At 40.4% G+C, this 22,462-nt stretch overlaps 1 protein-coding gene across 5 annotated transcripts in view; it reads right to left on the bottom strand.

Moving 5' to 3' along the window:
* The window catches only part of MCOLN3 (mucolipin TRP cation channel 3), a 32,941-nt gene extending 23,315 nt beyond the window's left edge, over positions 1 to 9,626 (bottom strand). For 4 of the 5 annotated variants that reach the window (XM_054450607.1, XM_054450611.2, XM_054450614.1 and 1 more), the window contains exons 1-3: positions 9,346 to 9,626; positions 6,075 to 6,304; positions 1,957 to 2,124 (exon numbers count right to left, since the gene is read on the bottom strand). In XM_054450607.1, coding sequence (XP_054306582.1) covers positions 1,957 to 2,124; positions 6,075 to 6,302 — 396 coding nt within the window. In that variant the 5' untranslated portion in view covers positions 6,303 to 6,304; positions 9,346 to 9,626. Of the gene's footprint in view, positions 1 to 1,956; positions 2,125 to 6,074; positions 6,305 to 8,508; positions 8,883 to 9,345 lie in introns of those variants that run through there. The other variant, XM_054450603.1, reaches the window with a different exon arrangement.
* Positions 9,627 to 22,462: the final 12,836 nt, after the last annotated feature.

Here is a 22,462-nt window from a genome sequence, read left to right as displayed (position 1 = left end):
ATTCATTTCTCAGAAGCCTGAAAGAGAACTGACCTCATTAACACTCAAAACCCTACTTATTCATAAAAATTTTGATCAAGACACTTTTTATCTTCAGCTAAAAGTAACTACCGGTGCTTAGAAAAACAGTAAATCATCTTAGAAAACAGTAGGGAATCAACAGTAGGGAGTCATACATGGAATGTATGTGTCCCTCCAAAGTTCTTATGTTGGAAATTAAACCCCAATATGATAGTCTTAAGAGGTGGAGTCTTTAGGAGGTCAACAATCATGAATAGGACTACTGGCCTTATAAAAGGCTGGGAGAAATTAGCCAGGCCGTTTTGTCCTTCTGCCTTCCACCATGTAAGAATACAGCAAGAAGGTGCAAGCCCTTACCAGTGGTAAGGTAAGTGATCTTGGACTTCCCCGGCTCCAGAATTATTAGGCAGAAATTTCTGTTGTTTGTCTGTTATCTAGTCTCAGGTATTTTGTTGCAGCAGAAGGAACAGACCAAGACAACTAGAATAAAGCAGGTACATGCATTTCCAGAAGGAATGTGGAAATCTGAAAAAGCAGAATGGCCTAAGTGCCACATACTACATTTTGAAGACTGAGTCTAGGTCTACGAATAAAGGTTAAGATGATTTATAAGGAATTTAATGCACTTTGGGAGGCTGAGGTGGGAGGATCACTTGAGGCCAGGAGTTTGAGCAACCTGGGCAACATAGGGAGACCCTGTCTCTACAAAAAAATTTTTTTTTTAAATTAGCCAGGCATGGTGGTACATGCCTGTGGCCCCAGCTGCTTGGGAGGCTAAGGTGGGAGGATCACTTGTGCCCAGGAGGTTGAGTCTGCAGAGAGCTGTGACTGCACCACTGCACTGCAGCCTGGGTGACACAGTGAGATCCTGTCTCAAAAAAAAAAAAAAAAAAAATTTAATGAACTGTTTACCTCTTGCCTCTATCCCACTCCCCGCCACCCCCTGCAAAAACACCAAACTACCAGTTTAGATCAGACTAGCTTTAGAGAAACGTAATATACTTAAAATTCTAAAAACTGAGTATCTCCATCATTATGCCCTTTTCCTGCTACGAGCTGTAGGACATAGTTCTGTTGAACAGTTTATGTAACTTATTTCTATTACTTTAGATTTCCGGCTCATTTTCCCAACCCCAGTGCTAACAGAAAGACTTCATGCCATAAATATGTATTTTATCCTAGCAGTTTACATCTTACTGTGCATAGACTGTCTCTAGAAAATGAATAGCCATGATTATACGATAATAATTTTCTGAAGAAAAATTGTAATAACTTTGAAATGTGTCCTTCAAACTAACCCAGTCTGGGAATGCTGACTTCAAGGATGCTTTCAATGACACCTAGAGATTTAAAAATTTGGGGTCTTGAGAAAGTATTATTTATGGCAAAAATATATATTACAAACTCAGAATAAAATACAGTATTCATCTATATGAAAAACAAGCTTGTTTTTTGTTTGGCAGTTAGTCAATGTCACAATAAAATCATTGTCATGTATGACACAAAGGCCTTACTTTCAAGTGAATTTTTAGGTCTTGGTTGCTGTACAAACTATGAAAAGTTAATATTCTCATTATCTGTTAAGGGGCCCTGAAAGTATACTTTCAGCTCTGAGGACTTAATGACTACTTATACCCAGGGTCATAGTTAGTAATTTCAATCTTTGAGACTCCCATGCCAAGCTCTAACTCTGATTCTTTTAATTAAATCTTCAAAGTTTTTGCCTTTCTGTTACTAAACAAAAGCTTTTCTCAACTTCTGGTTTTATAAAAATTTGTTGACAATATTTTTAAAAAATTAAAAATAATTTTGTGTCATTTCCAAGCAGAAATGTTCACCCTTCTCCACTTGTATGTCAGTTTCTATTATGTACATTGCCACCGTTTTTCCAGTCTGTTCTTTTTCCCAAGTAAGTAATGCACACACTTGATTTACCTGGTTTACTGCGAAGATTAACTGATCATACACGTCACTTTGTGTGTACACTGCATATGTGTCATCCATTCGGTCCATATATCCTTTTAGGAAAAGGTGTTTGAATGCTATAGTATTCTCTTCCTTGAAAGCTACCACCATCTGGTTACTTAGCCCAAATAAGACCAGCTTAAAAGAAAAAAAAGAAAAGGTAAGAGGGTGGAAAATGTGGGCAGAAAAAGTAGAGCAGAAGGTACAGGGGCTTGAACAACAAATAGAAGAGTTTAAAATGAATTCTCTGGGACATCAAGAAGGTTTTGCAGCAGGTGGATAATAAATTAAGAAAGTCCAAGTCCTATGACCAAACTACATTCCTAAGTCTAATCACCAAAACCATGACAGTAAGACCAAAAATAGAAAATATCCTTTCAACTCATGTTTAAATTAAAGTATATTAACATAATGTGTCCTTAATAGTCATGCAGGATTGACCTCAGCATTTTACGTGAAACTCAGTTGTTCACACACATAAAAGGTTTCACTGCACTGTTGTCATACTAACCTAAGGCTTTTCAATTATACCGAAAAGCTTACTATAGAGCCGGGCGCGGTGGCTCACGCCTGTAATCCCAGCACTTTGGGAGGCCAAGGCAGGTGGATTACCTTAGGTCAGGAGTTCGAGACCAGCCTGACCAACATGGTGAAACCCCATCTCTACTACAAATAAAAAAGTTAGCCAGACATGGTGGTGCATGCCTGTATTCCCAGCTACTCGGGAGGTTGAGGCAGGAGAATTGCTTGAACCCGGGAGGCAGAGGTTGCTATGAGCTGAGATTGTGCCATTGTACTCCAGCCTGGGCAACAAGAGCGAAACTACGTCTCAAAAAAAAAAAAAAAAGCTTACCATACTCTAAGTCTCTCTTTTGTCTTCTCTTCCCTCTCACCCAAACCTCTATCTCTCTCTCTCTCATACACACATGCACACACAGCACACACAGGCACACACACACACCACATGCTGTACATGCTGTAAATTGAGAAACTACACCCTGACTTAAATCCCAGAGTGAGGCAGAGTATATTTTATATGGAAGGCGGGAACAATGTTGAGCACCTATGTGCCATACACTATTCCAGGAACTTTCCTCATACTAATCCTGCAGTATATTCCTAATACACCAGTTTTAGAGATGAGGCTCAGAGAAGTTACATAGTTTTTTCAAGTCACATCACTAGCCAGTGTTGATACACTCAAAATTGAAACCCATGTCTGACAGACTAAATCTAGGTTCTAGCCACCCTGTCATGCTACACAAAGTAATCCAGGGTTTGATCAGAAAAAATAGAGCAGACAAGTCTTTTCCCCTCTCCCTTCCACATATGATATATGGTCTGCACCCCACACATATCATCACTCTGCACCTAACTCTCATTTCTGCAGAGCTTCTTTAATTGTCCTCAATAAGATGACATCTTGATATTCTAGGGATTTTGCATCTGTTGAAGCTGATGACCAAACAGCCCCAAAGAATTCCCAAAGATATTCTTACCAGTCATTCAAATACATGAGTACCTCTCATGTGTCAGCAGTGAGCTAGGGACTGAGGATACAATGAGAAGACAATTGGTCCCTGCCCTCAAGGTTTAGTGGCAGACAGGAATAACAATGGCTGAGAGAAAACTGCTGTAATTCAGAGAGTAAGCCAGGTAGTGGGAAAAGAGAAATTTTTAGTAGGGTGTCTATCATTGTAAACATCTTTCTTTTGCTGCTGCAGACACAAAATCTCCAATTTAACAGAAGGACCCCCTCATTTTCCCTGAGATAATCTGTCACCATTTGCTCATTTCATTTGCTCAATGACAAAGCTGTCTTTATCTAATATTTGTTTGATTGCCCTGATATAAATTAAGGAAACATCTCAATTAAGAAACCCTCAGTTCCTTTTAAAAACTTACCTAAACACCTTTTACATGCTTATTACTAGCAGCCTTAATATCTTAAACCATTGTTCAGTTTTCTCTTGACCACCTTAGTAAACACAGGAAGGTAGATGAGCTCCCTAAAAATTAAGAAGTAATTACGAACATAAATCTTAGAGAAAATAAATCTGAGTTTGAATATCAGTTCTACTCTTCTAGTTTCCTGACTATGACAGGGTCCTTTTCCTTACCAAGCCCCTCATTGTTCTCCTCTGTGAAAGGAGGGTACCACTACCTACCCTCCAACTTGTTTTAAGAATTGAGTATGGGCCGGACACTGTAGCTCACGCCTGTAATCCCAGCACTTTGGGAGGCCTAGGTGGATGGATCACCTGAGGTCAGGAATTCAAGAGCAGCCTGGCCAACATGGTGAAACCCCATCTCCACTGAAAATACAAAAATTATCCAGGCATGGTGGTGTGCGCCTGTAATCCCAGCTATTCAGGAGGCTGAGGCAGGAGAACTGCTTGAACCCGTGAGGCAGAGGTTGCAGTGAGCTGAGATGGTGCCACTCTACTCTAGCCTGGGTGACAGAGTGGGACTCCATCTCAAAAAAAAAAGGATTGAACATGATGACATCTATAAAATGTTTAGCCTGGTACACAGCAAACACTCAAGTGGTACCTATTATTATTCTAAGTAGAAAATATTCATGTTCAATTGATACAGGCTTTTCCCCTTTATAAGAAACAATAAACTTTTCACTATTGAGACACACCATATTATCACTCAGAAGTTAAGAATTTCAATTTCAACTTGCCAAATATTTGGCTGAGAATTGAACATCCATTTTCAGGGTAATATAATAGAGAGAATGCCTGCCTTCAAAGTCTTGATATTGCCACTGACTAGCCATGTGACTTTTTTTTTTTTTTTTTTTTTTTTGAGACAAGGTCTCGCTCTGTCACCCGGGCTGGAGTGCAGTGGTGTGATCACCACGCCTGGCTTATTTTTGTATGTTTTACAGAAACAGGTTTTCACCATGTTACCCAGGCTGGTCTGGAACTCTTGAGCTCAAGCAATCCACCCACCTCAGCATCCCAAAGTGCTGGAATTACAGGTATGAGCCACCCTGCCTGGCCAAGCCATGTGACTTTAAAAGAGCTCTATGAACATCAGTTTCCTCTTCTGTAAAATGAGCCAGTAGGAATGTTAGAACTAAATGAAATAATGTACTGGAACAGGGTAGTCACTAAATGTTTGTTTCCCTTGATATAACACCTGGCATTAGAAACAAGCAAGAATTCTACCAACTTCATATGATTGTAGAAATTGCCTTGGTTCCCTAACAATCATAAGCGTTTGTTCTCAATAAGCAGTTAAAATTAGTAATATCCTGTTTTTTTAATCTCTCCTTCAATACCAATTGTCTATTTACTTAGGCATTTTTCACCAACTTAGGAAGAGTAAGTAATAATAAAAATAAACCTATCACATCTATTTTTCTCACTAAAATCTGCTTCTATTTTGCCCTTTGCTTTTAGCAAGAGATAATTTCACCAACAGGAAAACATATTTTCATAAGAATAAATCACAACCAGTATATATTAAGAATCGCAAAATATGGTTCCCCCTTTCCCCAAAAAAATTTTAAAAGAAGTCAAGGAAATGTGATTTAAAAGCTCCCTTTGAACTAAAAAGAGGTCCTGTGTTTCACTAGCTCCTGCCACTCCTCTTCTGTTAGTTAACTTCACATTCTTCCATTGCATGGTTCTCACGATCACAGGGTTGTAAGAATCTAAGAATTTGCCTGTAGCAGGAACCCTTTAAGTTTCTGAAGAGAGAAATTCCCAGGAAACTAACTAGGAAGGAAAAGAAAGTCCTAATGTTGGACAACACTAGTTTCCATGGCTTATTTAGAAACCAGCTGAACCTCTTCATTGAAGCCAAAAATTAGTTTTCTTTTCCTGAAAACTAATTAGATTACGTGACTAAAATTATAACTTAGCGAACGATAGAAGAAAAAAACTAAGAAAAAAGAAGACAAACTCTTTCACAAATGTTGAAGACAGAAGGATCTAAGATTGTATGTTTTCTTATCTGTTACTGTTCTACATTATGCATGTAGTTAAAAGTTATTAAAAAAAAAAAAAACCACTGTCCATAGTTCTCTTTGATTAAGAGAGGCTTTCACCAAACTCATGATCTGAGATGCTTACCTGGATAGTCACCATTGCAATTTTTAGAATTTGTATGGCAAGTTTCCATGGTTTTCTACCTCGAGCCCAGAATTTCTCACAGGGATTCATGAAAAAATATTTGAGTTTTCGCCTCATCTGGTCTTCTAATAGAAGCTCCTCAGATGGAGATGTATGCTGGTTAAAATTGCAGCGATTTTCCTCTTCATGAGAGCTGCAGCTACTTACAACTACCTCAAGATTTGCCATCTCTAGAGGAAAAAAACAACAACAACAACCAACATTTCCATTTAGTGAGTAAAGACACAAGTCCATATTCTTTAATATTGCAGGAAGAAGCCCATACAGAAGTTCTGGTTTCAAATAAGGACGATTGCTCTAAACTGCATTTTAGATGTTTACAAAATCAGTTCTAATGTAGGACATCACTTTTTTATTTGTTTTAATTACAAAGTGAATTTTCACCTAGTTCAAAGTTACCAAATTCAAGGGCTGCTCCCATTAGTAAACGATTATATGTACATATATACAGGATGTATATGTTTTCTGCCTCACTCAGTACAGTTAGAGGATCAGAGACCTGAGGACCCGGGGGAAGGACTTCAGAGGGTAGGTGGGTCTTGAAGTTATATGAAAACTTTCATATATGTGGCTGTGGACACTTTCTCCTGGGAGGTAAATAAAGCTTTCACAGATTATCAAAAGATGTTTAAAACCACCGAGTTAAAGATAGCAGGGTGTAGTGTAAAGAACCAAGATTCAGTTTGGTTTCTAGTCCTGGTTCCATGACTTGACATTTCTGCAATCTCAGGGAAATCACTTAGCCCTTCTGAGCCTCAGTTTCCTCTCCAGCAAAACGGGAATAACAACACCTACCCTTCTATGATTGTAGCCAGAATTAAATAGTTATGACTGTAGAGAGCATTAAATAAAACAGCAAACAAAGCCTTTGCATAGGGTCTAGCGCTAAGCAGACTCACCTGCCTAACACCCACAGCAGACAGAGCGGCTTCCTAGAAAGCCAATAAGATTCTTAAGGGGCAGTATGAGCCTCAGGAAACGTAATTGTTGTACAAAGGGGAAAGTGGGCCCTCAATTTAAGCCTAATTCCCAGTCTGTGGCATCACTTGTAACGACTTTTTATTGAAGGCCTTATATTTATAGCATATTTTCAAAGTACTTTATATCTATTTGGGGGGGCAGGTGCATTTGAAAAGGGTTGAGTTGGGTTGGTTTTATTGTCTTCAGAATCAGTTTTTTCAAAGTGACGGAGAAGTCACTCTAGAGACTGGGATGGATCTTGGATTTTCCCCCAGACTAAGACTGATATTATACTACGGAAACCTGTTCAAAGTAAAATACCCCAAACCATGAGTAGCGTCCTTCCATACAGAATAGAAAGGCAGGCTTTATTTGACATTTTAATAATAACTTGTACTCAGCAATGAAGGAGGAAAATTGTAACCTGCATTCATACAATATCTTACAAGTCACTGGTTAGATACCATGCTGCTTTCCAAGTCTAGAACTCCACTTTTGATTCCAATTCAAGCATTCTTAGCAACCCCAACATCTCCGAACAATAGATACTGGCTATAAAGAATAGCCATGGGGAAGGTTTTTAAACTCTTGTTAATGAAAAGATTAATAAGGATACTGCTGGATGAATAAACCATAAAACATATTTACTGTATGGCAAACGCAGTACCTTCAAAATGAAATAATTATTATATAAGTCATTAAAGTGTGGCTCATGTGTGCGTGTTAAAATGCCTGTCAAAGTATAAATGCAGTAATTCTTAGGTAAAGGCATAAAGGAAAGAAAAAGTTATTAATAAACTAGGATTTTCACTTAACAGTTTTACTTCCTTCAAAAAGGCAGGATATTTTAACCAGCATTTAAGGAGACTTTGTCTATAGGACTTAAACGCGGATGATTTCATGTTGACCAAAGCTCGCATATGAACACCAACATAATGATGAAGCTGTTAATAAGCATGTTGGTGAGCTGTATATTGACACTAAGCCCTTTCCACTTTGATACAGGGAAAATTAAATTTTAAACAAACTAGCCACACACCATGTAACAGTAACCCACAGGAACAAAGAGAAAACAAGCCAACTAGCATCTATTCAGCACATCACGAGTTGTCCCGGAAGACATTTCATTCACCAGGACCAGATGCGGACCTTGGAAACGTTAGCTTTACCCAGTCTGAAAAGCCCTTCCGAGGGTGCACTTTTAAAAACTGCAAACTGTCGGGAACCCCAGCAGCTGAAGGAGGTATTCGCAGCCAGCCACCCTTGACATTCACCCAGAGCGCCGGCGCGGGAGGCAGAGTGGGCGAAGGACCCCATCAGGAGAGGCTACCCGACGAAGGGGCCATCCGGAGAGGCTACCGAAGTATCTATCAGGCATGCTCTTAGAAGGAGCAAACGGACACACACAGGTTACCTATTCCTGGCGGGCAGAGGCTTGATTGGAGTAAGCTGCAGAAAATTGGAGAAAGCCCGGGAGTGTATAAACAGCAAAGGCCTCCCAGTTGGCGACAAAGTTATGCAACCTCGTTTTTTCAGAAGCGCTTTCCCGCTTCACCAGACACAAAACTTTAGTCTCTCCAGTCTTTTTTCTTTTTTTTTTTTCTCAAACAAACAACCAAACAAGAAGGGTTGACACTTTTGTCGGGTAGTCTGTGCGAGAAAGAGCCGTAGGGTTGCAGCGATGTCCCAGAGCGGTCGCTGCCATCCCCGGGCACTGCCGTTGAGCTCAGACGGCCGCAGCCCGACTGGCCGCTGCTTTCGGCCAGCGCAGCGACCCGGACCTGAGCCCCCACTTCCAGCCGCCTCCACCTCTAACAGGCGGACAGTCCGCATTGAGAGGGGCCAGCCGAGCCGCGTCAAGGCCGTCTGGAGCCCTGGCCGGCATCCAAACCTTCCAGCCCAGGGGCTCCGGGCGGGGGTGGCTTCCAGCCCTCTGAGCCCTGGCCACAGGTGGGCGGCGGCCTGGAGGGGGACCGAGGAGCAGAGCACCCCCACCCGCCCAGCCCCGGGCAGACCCGGCAGGCGCGCACCTCCACTGACCTTCTGCGGGCGGCGTGGGGGCGGCGCGGAACAGCTGCATCTCACGCCCAACTCCAGCCCGCCTGCCCTCCATGGCGCCGACTGCCCGGCCCGGCCCTCCCGCGGCGTCCCCGACGGCTCGCTGCCTCCTGGCCTCCCGGGCCCTCCCCGTGCGCTGTGGGCGCCGTTCGCGCGACACCCGACGCCCCGGGGCGGCGCCCCGCAGGCTCACCTGGGGGACAGCGGGGAGCGTCCGCAGCTCCGGTGTCCGCGGCGAGGGCGCAGGGCGAGTCAGCGAGCGGCTCCAGCAGCCTCGAGCCCCGCTCCGCCCAGAGTCAGACGGGAGGAGAGCGCCCCGTCCGCCGCCCGCGCATCCTCCCGCCCCCGCCGCTTTAACTCGTGACCCTACTCCCGGCTTGGGTTCCCGCCGCGCCCTGTCGGGGGCCGCCTTTCAGGAGCACAGGTGGGACGCAGGAGGCCGTCCGGAGGAAGCCGGCGTTGTGCCCGTTCCCTGCCACCCCCACCCTATCACTCCCTTCATTTTCTCCCTGAGCAACCCGCACCGCCCTGCTCGGGTTTGCCAGGTTTGCTCGGGAGCTGCCGCCGGCGCCGGGGGGCCACCCCCTCCTGGCCAAGGCCCCTCAGGTGGTTGCCGGGCTCCGCGGGTGCGGGATCTACAGCGCCTAGCTCCGGTGAGTGTGAGGCCCCGCTGCAGCCTCCCATTCTGATTTTTGCATATAAGGTGAAATCTTGAATGTCTTAGCGTTTCAAGCCTGAACCTTGTTCCCTCCCTGGGTCTTCTAGTTTCAGACAAGTGCTGTGAAATGAGTGGACAGTCGACTAGACTCTTCTGTAGATTGGGGGCTGGGGCAGAAAGAGCCCTGGGAAGCTTTTCCAAGAAATGTAAATAGAAATACCTGAAGTAGACTTTGAACCGTAATCTTTTTCTTCATAAATTATCTTTAAATATTAAACCTAATACCCCTTATCAGGATTGGATCAGGAACTTTGGTTAATTTTAATTATAATTACTTTGGATTTGTTCTGATTTTTAATTTTTACTTATTTATTTTTTTGGCTACAGGTAAGTTGGTGAAGGTCACTGAATTTCCCTACTAGGGTATTCCTGAAATTAGGTCGATACCTAGCAAACCTTTTATAAAACCTGTTTTCAAATCCTAAACCAGTATGCATGGATTACTAATAAATTTTTGCAACAGGGTACAAGAATTTTATGCTGTTCATTAACCTGGATCCCACATACTGTGAACAAGGTAGATATCCAGAAATGATATAATTGGCACAGTCAATTCTCAAGTGCAATTTGGGAAGTATAATGTAATCTTTAATCCCCATATGCCTACACACGATGTAACGCTATCTCCTTACTTGATGGTAAGAGTTTGAAATGCTTGATTGTTCAGGAACAATCTGAACTTTGGAGAGGTTCACAGTCATAAATAATGGCACTTGCTTAACCCTCGTTTTAGCTGAGTTATAAGGACCGGTGAATAGAAAAAGCCAGGTTTTGGAGTTAGACAGATGAGGGCCCAAATTCCCTTCTGTGCCGCTTACTGGTCTCTAGGGAGTTACTTACCTTCTCTCAACCCCTTTTCCTTTTATGTGCAATCTGTAAAGTTAGCCGAGAGAAAGGACGAGAGAGAGAGAGAGAGAGAGAGAGAGAGACCCAAGTTCAGGCAAGCCTTTATTCAACCTGCCGGCTGCTCCATTACAGACAGAGAAGGCAGCCCCGAGCTTACAAAATGAGGGGTTTATGTCGGGGAGAGAGACCCTGGAGTTGTTTGTTGGTTAACTCTGCCACATATCACCTTGTGACGTTTATGGTACCGGAGGGTGTAGGTAAAGTTTGTTTATGCTTCCCACGACCTCCCACTGCGGTCCGGATGGTTTGTAATTGGGTTTGCTTTATAGCAGCAAGGCCTGATAGGTAAAAGTCTGCTGGCTTCACCGCGGTGCCTAGATAGGGGCTTAGAAATGTAAAAAGGTTTGGGAGAAGGGGAGGGATGGTACGGAGAGGTTTGCGGGGGTGGGAGGCAGGGGTGTTGGCAGTACCAAGAAGCTTTTTTGGGGCAGCTTGTCCCTAACACAATCTAGCTAATAAAAGGAATGGTGATTTTTAATTAATGTGATACATGTAAAGCACCCATTACTATATGAGGCATATGAGATGTGCTTATAAATGCTGATTCCCCACTTTTTATTGGAAGACTTAATGAAAATATCAACCACGTTCATAAATTACAAGACTCAATATTATTAAGATGTCAGTTTTCACCAAGTTCATTTATAGATTCAACCCAATCTCAATGAAAATTCTAGCAAACTGTTTTGTAGAAATTAACAACCTGATTCTAAAATTCCTATGGAAGCAAATGCAAAGAATCCAGAATAACCAAAGCAATTTTTTAAAAGAAAGATAAAACTGGAGGATTTATCCTACCTATATCTATAAAGCTATTTAAGCTAAACAACTTGGTACTGATGAAGAGAGACATATAGATTACACACAGGCAATGGAACAAAATAGAATCCAGAAATAGATTCACACATATATGGTCAATTGATTTCTGACAAAGATGTTAAAACAATGTAAAGGGGAATATTAAACCTTAACAATCAACATAATGATGTTACTGGCTTAAAGGAATATATTGACACCAAGTCAAAAGAAAGACAGGAAACGCTGACATCAAAGGTTTACATAAACATTCCTGGAAAGCAGGAGAGGAGTGCATAAAAGAGAAGCGGTTAAGAGCTTATCAGTCAATCTTGCTTTTAACTTTTACAATGTTATAAGTATGTGTTTCTGGACTTGTCAGTGAGTCATTCTTGTAAATAAACATCAATACATTTATACTCATAGAATACATTTGTTTTTGTTTTTGTTTTTTGAAACAGGGTCTAGCTCTATTGCCCAGGCTGGAGTACAGTTGCTCAATCTCAGCTCACTGCAACCTCTGCCTCCCGGGCTCAAGTGATTCTCCTGCCTCAGCCTCCCGAGTAGCTGGGATTACAGGCATATGTCACCATGCCCAGCTAATTTTTGTATTTTTAGTAGAGATGCGGTTTCACCATGTTGGCCAGGCTGGTCTTGAACTCCTGATCTCAGGTGATCCGCCCACCTCGGCCTCCCAAAGTGCGGGGATTATAGGCATGAGCCACCCCACCCGGCCTCAACATATGATTCTATGTAATGCTTTTGATGTTGCTAGAATATCCAAATGGTATCTTACTACTATAACACATTTTGGTGGATGACTGACTACATATACAACCCCTGTCATAAGATTATAACAGAGTTGAAAAACTCCTATCACCTAGTGATGTGATAATGTCACTGCAATAACGTTGTAGAGCAATGTGTTATCTACCTATTTGTGGGGATGCTGGTGTAAATAAACTACTACTGCACTGCCAGTCTATAAGAGTGTAGCACATACAGTTATGTGCAGTACATAATACTTGACAATGATAATAAGCAACCATGTGATTGGCTTACATATTTACTATACTATTATCATTATTTTAGAGTATACTTCTGCTTGAAAAAAAAAAAAAAAGCCAGCTGTCAAATAGCCTCAGGATGTATTCCGGAAGAAGATGGTGTTATCGTAGGAGATGACAGTTCCATGCCTGTTATTACCCCTGGACGTCTTCCAGTGAGATAAGATGTGGAGGTAGAAGACAGTGATATTGTTAATCCTGACCTTGTGTAAGCCTATGCTAATGTATGTGTTTTTGTCTTAGTTTTTAACAAAAAAAAGTTTTAAAAAATTGAAAAATAGAAAAAGGCTTGTAGAATAAGGATATAAATAAAATATTTTTGTATAGCTGTACAATATGTTTGTGTTTTAAGCTGTGTTATTACAAAAGAAAGTTTACTCATTTTAAAAGTTTGGCCAGGCACGGTGGCTCACTCCTGTAATCCCAGCACTTTGGGAGGCCAAGGTGGGTGGATCACAAGGTCAGGAGTTCGAGACCAGCCTGGCCAATATGGTGAAACCCTGTCTCTACTAAAAATACAAAAATTAGCAGGGCTTGGTGGTGGGCGCCTGTAGTCCCAGCTACTCTGGAGGCTGAGGCAGGAGAATCACTTGAACCTGGGAGGCGGAGGTTGCAGTGAGCCGAGATTGCACCACTGTACTCCAACCTGGGTGACAGAGGGAGACTCCGTCTCAAAAAAAAAAATAATAAAAATAAAATAAATAAATAAAAGTTCATACCATTTCCATTGTGCAATGAAAAATAAATAAATGAATAAATAATTTAAAATTTTAGACCAGGAGAGGTGGCTTATACCTGTTTATCCCAGCACTTGAGAGGCCAAGGCGGGAGGCCTGCTTGAGTCCAGGAGATTGAGACCAGCCTGAGCAACATTGGGAGACCCCATCTCTACAAAAATTTTTTAAAATTAGCCAAGGATGATGGCATGTGCCTGTAGTCCCAGCTACTCCGGAGGCTGAGGTGGGAGAATCACTGCGTCCAGGAGGTCGAGGCTGCAGTGAGCCGTGATTGTGCCACTGAGCTCTAGCCTGGGCGACAGAGCAAGACCCTGTCTCAAAAATAAAAAGTTTATAAAGTAAAAAACTTACAGTAAGCTAACATTAATTTATTATTAAAGGAAGAAAAATGTTTAAAATAAATGTAGTGTCATCTAAGTGTACGTGTTTATAATTTACGGTAGTGTACAGTAATGACCTAGGCCTTCACATTCACTCACTGCTTACCTACTGACTCACCCAGAGCAACTTCCACTCCTGCAAGCTTCATTCATAGTAAGTCTCCTATACAGGTGTACCATTTTTAATCTTTTTTTTTTTTTTTTTTTTTGAGACAGAGTCTTGCTTGTTGCCCAGGCTGGAGTGCAGTGGCACGATCTCAGCTCACTGCAAGCTCCTCCTCCCGGGTTCACGCCATTCTCCTGCCTCAGCCTCCCAAGTAGCTGGGACTACAGGCGCCTGCCACCACGCCTGGTTAATTTTTTGTATTTTTAGTAGAGACGGAGTTTCACCGTGTTAGCCAGGATGGTCTTGATCTCCTGACCTCATGATCTGCCCACCTTGGCATCCCAAAGTGCTGGGATTACAGGCGTGAGCCACCGCGCCCGGCCCCCATTTTTAATCTTTTATATCATATTTTGACTGTACCTTTTCTATGTTTAGATATGTTTACGTACACAAATACCAAACACTGTGTTCCAGATGCCTACAGTATTCAGTAAAGTAGCATGCTGTACAGGTTTGTAGCCTGGGAATAATAGGCTACGCTATATAGCCTAGGTGTATAGAAAGCTATCCCATCTACGTTTGTGTAAGTACACTCTATGATGTTCATACAACGACAAAATTACCTAACAATGCATTTGTTAGGATGTATCCCCATCATTAAGCTATGCATAACTGTATTTGAATACCCAATCTTGTTTTCTGCATTTTCCATAGTTTGAATATTCACTGAAGGGTATAGTTCTTTGTAAAACAAAATGTTTTTATTGTTAAAAAAGTAAATGAGCTTATATAAAGCAACAGATACCCCAATGTCCAATCTGATAATACTTTGGAAGAACGTTTAACAAGTGAACCGACATGAAGTGCAAAATGAGAGAAATTTTCTCTCATCTGGAATATCTGTCACAAAGCAAAGATGAAATCTATCAGATAAGGAAATTGTTTTATGTGTTTTAAATTGTCACTTGAAGAATTATTTTTTAATTAAAATTTAGAATTTTTTATTTAGAATTTATTTTGCATTGATGCTTCCTTCCTTTAATGATTTTGACAGGTAGTGATCATTATTATATATAATCAAATATATACTGTTCTTCAGTATGTTGGCTGATAATAATAACAAATCATGCTTTTATTATCTTTTTTAAACCAAAATAAACCTCTGAAACTTTTAGTATAATCCTAGCACAGAAAAGATTCAGTTTATTATTATGATTACTCATTATGTTTTTAAAACATGTAAAGTGTTACGAAAACTACAAAATAACTTATGATTTCAAGAATTCCAATTTTTTGCTCCTGAATCTCAAGCCAATAGATCTCTATGACATTCTTTGTATCTGCTGGGTGAAAGGGAGCTTTTTTCACATCCTTATCTTCGCATTCAAAATTCCTATCTGTTTTAGAATAACATAGCTCAGCTGAAAGTGTCAGGTAGCCTGGGTATTAAATCACACATTTGCAAACCCAAAATACTTTTTACCTTTCTGTCTTCTTACATCTGTACCATTCATCTTTCTCCCCTTAATTTCTTCTTTTTCTCTCAATAAAATTTTTATTTATTTAACACATACGTGTTCAGCAAGTATTTATTGAGGACTCCTATTTTCCAGTAATGGTATTAGATACTGTCAATGAAAATATTAATAAAATATAGTTGCTGTTCTTAAGGATCTTACAGTCTAGAAGATGATTTTTTTAATTTTGAAAAAATTTCAAATACAGAAAAGTACAAAAATAACAATACATTAATGCCATTCAATACCCACAGCCCCCCAAATTGAACAAATTTTATATTTTCTTTTGTTTTTGGCCTTCCTAATTTATGAGGAATAAAGCATTATAAAGTTAACCAACCGTTATGGTTTGGCTGTGTCTCCACCCAGATCTCATCTTGAATTGTAATCCCCACGATCCCCACATGTCAACGGAGAGACCCTGTGGGAGGTGATTGGACCATGTGGGCGGTTTCCCCCAGGCTGTTCTCATGATAGTGAGTGAGTTCTCAGGAGATCTGATGGTTTTATAGGTTCTTGACAGTTCCTCCTTCACACACTCACACTCTCTCCTGCCGCCTTGTGAAGAAGATGCCTGCTTCTTCTGCCATGATTATAAGTTTCCTGAGGCCTCCCCAGCTATGTGAAACTGTGAGTCAATTAAACTTCCTTTGTTTATAAATTACCCAGTCTCAGGTAGTGTCTTTATAGCAGTGTGAGAATGGACTAATACACCAACCCTCTGCAAGTGCAACCTTCTATCATGAATTGGTGTGAATCATTTCAGTCCATTTGTAATACTTTTCTTGAATATATGTTCCCATTATATATAGAAATCATTCATGCATGTTTTTGTTTACAAAGATAGCATTGCTCTGTACCTAATCTTTAACACTTACCTTACCATTTTGTCTTAAGCTATATCCATCCAAGTTTATTTTAGCAGCTGTATGCCATTTTATTGATTATACCATATCATTCTATGCATTTTACTGCTGATGGACATTTAGGTTGCTGCCATCTTTTGCCATTACAAAAAACAAAAAAATTCAGCAGTGAACATCCATGAATCATTTCCTTATGCACGTGTGTAAAATTTTCTCTAGGGTAAATATCCAGAAGTAGAATTGCTAGATTATAGGAGGTATTCATTTTTAGTTAATATATGTTGCCAAATTACTATCCAAGGTGGTTGTTCCAAATCCTTTAATGAACATTTGTGGCATACCTTCTATATGCCAACATAGACTTAGAGACTGGGACAGGAGGAGTAAGCACGGCAAAAATCCCTGCCCTTGCGGAGTTTACATTTTAGTGGACAAAAACAGTCAAACATAAGTACATAGTGTGTTAGAAGGTGATAAATATTACGAGTAAAAATAAAGCGGAGAAAGGAGAAGGAGGAGGGCTGAGAAGTTGGCATTTTAAAAAGAGTGGAGAGTAGGCCTCGCTGAGAAGTTAACATCTTAGCAAAAACTTGAAGGATATCTTGTTTAAGTTCTCCAGGCAGAGGGAACAGCCAAGGCAAAAGAGGAGATGCCTACCTAGTGTGTTTGAGTAACCTCAAGGACACCAGTGTGTCTGCAGTGGTGTGAGCTGCAGGGAGTAATGGTAGGAAATGAAGCTAGTAACAGGAACCAGGTTATGCTGGACCTCGGCCATTGTGAGGACCTTGGCTTTTAAATGGAATGAAATTGGAGCTGTTGGAGGGTATTGAGCAGAAGACTGACAAGATATGACTTGTTTTAAAAGTGCATCCCTCTGACTGCAATGTTGAAAATATATCCTAAAAGTATGAAGGATGGAAGAAGAGGTGTGAAGGATGACTCTTAAGTTTGTGCAAAGTGACCCTGAAGATAAAATTGCCATCAGCTAAGATGAAAAAGACGGCAGGAGGAGCAGGTATCTGGGGAGAACCAGCAGTTCAGTTTTTAGTGTGTTTTTGAGATGTCTATAAAGTGCTTCTCAGACTATCTGTTAAAGGGTTAGTTGACGTGGTTTTGTTTTCATTTATTTCACAGACTAATAATTCTGTAAAATTACAACATAAATAAATTGCTAAAAGAATGAAATAAGGACATTTGTAATACAAACCTCAATTTTGTTCATACATAACATAAAGTTACTGTGTCAATTTGCTAAAAAGTTTTTAAACACCCAATTTCAGTACTACTTTTATTGCAGATGGGTAACAATTATTTCATAAACTAGTGGTCTAGTAGCAAATATTTCCTGGCTGGCATTGAAGGAAAGGCCAGGCTTTAGATAACTATGTATGAAACATCCAAGTGGAAATGTCTCGTAGACAGTTGGATACTCAAATCTACTTTTAATAGTCACCAAAGGACAGAGGTAATGTGTATACATTCATTTTGAACAGAATTTTGATTAATTCCGGTTCCACAACTATTCATTGAGAATATGCCACATTTGAGGCACTATCTGGTTTTTCATGGCAATGCTATGAGGAAGGGACAGATTAAAATCTGTGGGCAATCTGGACAGGCTAGTAATTTGGCATCCGTTCATACTAATACCCCTTAAAAATGTATTCACCGTTTTTCTAGTGGAAATAGGGAAAAACTGATTTCTGTTAATAAATATATATATTATTTCTTTACATTTGAAACAACTTATTAAAAACACACTTTTCCAAACTAGACAACTTTTGGGGAGAGTGCTGAACTATTCAAAATATAGGTATCAGGCCGGGCACGGTGGCTCATGCCCATAATCCCATCATCTTGGGAAGCCAAGGCAGGCAGATCACTTGAGGTCAGGAGTTCAAGACCAGGCTGGCCAAAATGGTGAAACCCCATCTCTACTAAAAATACAAAAAAAATTAGCTGGACGTGGTGGTACACACATGTAATCCCAGCTACTCAGGAGGCTGAGGCACAAGAATCGCTTAAACTTGGGAGGCTGAGGTTGCAGTGAGCCAAGATCACGCCACTGCTCTCCAGCCTGGGCGACAAAGCAAGACTCCATCTTGAAAAAATTAAAAATTAAATCAAAATGTAGGTATCAAAGCAGGCTGAACTCAGGAATGGGAGTATTGCCTTTTGGTTTACCCTCATGATTGGTACCTTTACATGGCAAATTTTTTCAACGTAGATTTTATTTCAAATCTGAAGCTATTTGGTTGAGAGAAGAATACATTTATGTCTCTCCTGGCATGTAAAAATTTCCCTATGGAAACCCAAACTAACTGACAACCTATTCGCAATTCACTACAGGGAAGTTTGGTATCTTTTGAAGAATGCCCCTTAGGGCAGCATTGGTTGCCCTCACCCTTAGTTGCTCAATGTGGTTGCTCTTGCCCTTTATCTGGCCTGGCTCTGATGAAAGCATTATCATCCCAAATTTTGCAGATGAGATTTAGAGAGTTTAATAACTTGTCTAATGCCACCTATGCAGAAAGTGACAAATTTAGGCTTCAACATAATTTCCTTACTTTAAATACAATATTTGAGTGACTTCACTTTAAAAAATATTTAAGTGCTCTAATGACAATAAAAATTATACATGTAGAACTGATATTCACTGGCTTTTAATGCTTTATGATATTGTAGGACTGTCACTACCATACAATGACCCTCCCACCACCAACTATTTCTGGGTGTAGAGAGTTAAGTCTCAGCCATACTGACAAGTAAGTCCACTCTGCTACCACATGGCCCTGTTTTTACCTCCACAGCTCTTGCTTTGGCCCTTCTGGAGATATCTGCTGCCGGCAGACTGCAGATGAGTGCTAGAGCCCTGCCTTCTCTTATGGGAAGGGCCAGCAATTCTGGAGCCACGTGGGGCCTATGTCCTCCTTAGTCCCCAGTAGACTCAAGCTATTCTGTGCAGTTAAGAATGCCTTTCTCCTGACTTTAATGTTGTATAGATCCTAATTTCTCATTGATGTTCTAGTCCATTTTTTTTCTAGAATTGCCAAAATTGGCCCTTTCTTCCAACAGCTAAATCTTTGTCCCAGGGTCAGGCTTTTTTGTCTCTTTTTCTCCTTTCTGAAGCTGAGTACTCTTCAGATGCTTCTCACTTCCTCATGCAATAGGTTGTGGTAGTTTCCCCAAGCGCTTGGAAAATATGTAGTAATCCCAGCAGTTTAGGGCTCAAACAAGAACATTTCTGCCTTCCAGACATAAAATAGGGTCCTCCACGCCTAGTTTCTAAGCTAACTCTTTTAAAAAAAATCCATAAAAAGAATGAGTCACTCACCGAAATAATTAGTAAAAATCTACCTCATATCAATTTATCAGATTGTCCTTTTGTAAACCCAATCTGAAACTTAACAAGATGTCCTTAAAGAATCAGAGAAATATTTTCAATTATGACTTCTTGACTCTTTAGATGTTCGCTCAATCAATAAAACTAAAACTAATTTTTACATATCTTCAAGTTTCAGGGAAATTCAATTCAACCTCCCCTGGAAGAGCATGGACATATTCACTAGCTACCATGATGATATTTCATTTCTGACCACTCCCATGAAAGAACAGATGGTCAATCAATCATGAATTTGTAACATGAAGAAATTTCTAAACATTTCCAATTTAACTTTTAACTTTCTTGGTATTGTGACTTATGACTCATTCCATCAAATGGACATCCCCTTGGCATGTCTCTAAAGAAAAGATGACAGAAGGGCTTGGTGTCTCAGCCAGATCACAAGGTTGTAATTCTTACTTCCTTAAATCTGACTGTGAAGGATTATAATTTTTTTTTTAAGGAAAGCCAATTATTTGGAAAAATACAAAGAAGCTTCTGTTAGAGAGTTTTTTTAGATTTACTTCCAAGAATAGTAAATCAATTACATAATTAAATATATGTTTTATTAAATACCTATGTCCAGCCGGCCATGGCGGCTCACATCTGTAATCCCAGCACTTTGGGACACCAAGGCTTGGGCCCAGAAGTTCAAGACCAGCCTGGGCAACATAGTGAGATCCCCTCTCTAAACAACAACAAAAACAAACCAAAACCTATGTTTGACATTATATCACAGTGTGATATAAAAGATGTAAAGGAAATATAAAGTAATGAGACACCATCCCTGCCTTAAAGTCTAGAGGGGGAGACATCTATGTAAACAAGCTATTGCAACACAATGTAATACTTGGTATAATGGAAAAACAGAGGAAAGAGTGTCTAATTCTACCGAGTGCCTGTACGGCTGGACAGAGAAGGTGACATTTGAGTTGGGTCTTGAAAAATAAATAGTCGTTTACCAAGTAATGAGGATGAAGAAAGACATTACAGATGGAGACAGAGGTAGAAGTGGTGGCAGCGGGAAGAGCAGACACACAGTTATAACCCAGCACAGCACAGGGGACCAGTCAGGAGCTATGTAACCAGAGCTCTGGCTCTCAGCCTGAGACCCACACACTCCTGGACCTGCACAGCAGTATGTCAGGGGCTGTGCAAAACCACAGGATGAGCATGTCACAGTTGCCTAAGGTTTCTTTGTGTTTATTCAATTTTCTGTCAATTTTAGTTGATAGTGGCTTTAGACATTTTTTAAAAAATTGAAACAAACACGAATCCATTGCAGAGCCAAATGCAAAAACTTCATAAATTCTTTATATGAAACAAATATATCTCAGTTGTAGAAGTCTATTTCATGTTATAAACCTTCTTTCCATCAACCTACTTACTACTCACTCCTGGCCCCTGTGATTTCCTGCTCCTTGGCTGTTAAGGGTCTTCAGTTAAGAAGCACTGGACTAAAATGTGGGTTGGGCTGGGGACAGAAGCAGGAAATGAGGTTAGAAAAATAACTAATTACCTTCCAGATTTATTTCCAGTGTCTTTCAGAACCCTGTTTATACAGGGTTTCATATGCCAGATTGAGCATATTTAAGCAGGGTGATGTCAGGATTCAAACTATGGAAAATTATGTGGCAACTTGGCAAATAAATTAGAGGGAAAGAGATAGAACAAGTCAAAAGACTATTGCTACCGTCTAGGTGAGAGATAAGGCATATCTGAAATAAGGCAGAGGCAGAGGATGGTTAAGAGAAAATGGATTATTTGAGAGACAGTCAAGAAAGAAAAATGACAGAACTTAATGATATGTTAACTGTGGGCAGTAGAAGAGGAGAGTCAAGGATGACTTTCAGATTTCGTTTTGCAACTGATGGACAATGATACTATTACCTAGGGTAGAAAATAAAGAAGGAAAAAACGTTTCTGAAAGATAATGAGTTGACTTTGGCTCTGCTAAGTTATGGTGCTATGGTCATTCATTCATTCACTACATTTAATCTTTATTTAGCATCTATTAAACAACATGAACTGAACTAGACAGGTAGTTGGAAATGTCCAGTAGCTAGAGGAAATTCAGGTCTGGAATTTAAGAGATATGTTAGGCTGAGAATGTAGAAATGGAAGTCTGGTGTGTTTAGTGGTTATGGCTGAAGCTAAGGGGAATATATGATGCTGATGCCACCAGGAGAGTGCGAAGAGTGAGAAAAGAAGACTCAAGACTGAGCCCAGGGGAAAACGAATCTTCCAGTTCCTGGGAGTGGACAAGCTAGAAAAAAGTTGTCAGAATGTTTAGATAATATCTCTTTTTTAGTTTTATTTTCTTCATAATTTGTATTGTAAAATTCATTTGAATTTTGTGAACACAAATTCTTCAGAAATTTGAAAGAATCTATATGATCTTTCTGCACATCATGTAAAAATCTTCATTCAGGATCCTTAAAGTCTCATATGTTATAAATGATCAGCGTCTTCTCAATTAAAGATTTTATTTAAATTGGGTGTAAAAATTAATTTCGACCAATTACAGAAGTCAATTACATTGCTTTATTAAATTCTGCCAGTTTACAAATTAGGAAGTTATTATTATTATTTATTATTATTTTTTAAGACGGACTCTCGCTCTGTCGCCCAGGCTGGAGTGCAGTGGTGCGATCTTGGCTCCCAGGTTCAAGCGATTCTCCTGCCTCAGCCTACTTACAGGCGCGCGCCACCACGCCTGGCTAATTTTTTGTATTTTTAGTAGAGACGGGGTTTCACCGTGTTAGCCAGGATGATCTCGATCTCCTGACCTCGTGATCTGCCTTCCTCAGCCTCCCAAAGTGCTGGGATTACAGGC

Source organism: Pongo pygmaeus, chromosome 1, assembly GCF_028885625.2.
Source record: "Pongo pygmaeus isolate AG05252 chromosome 1, NHGRI_mPonPyg2-v2.0_pri, whole genome shotgun sequence".
Taxonomy (NCBI): Eukaryota; Metazoa; Chordata; class Mammalia; order Primates; family Hominidae; genus Pongo; species Pongo pygmaeus.
Note: the sequence above shows the minus strand (reverse complement) of the source record. Positions and strands in the feature narration are given on the sequence as shown.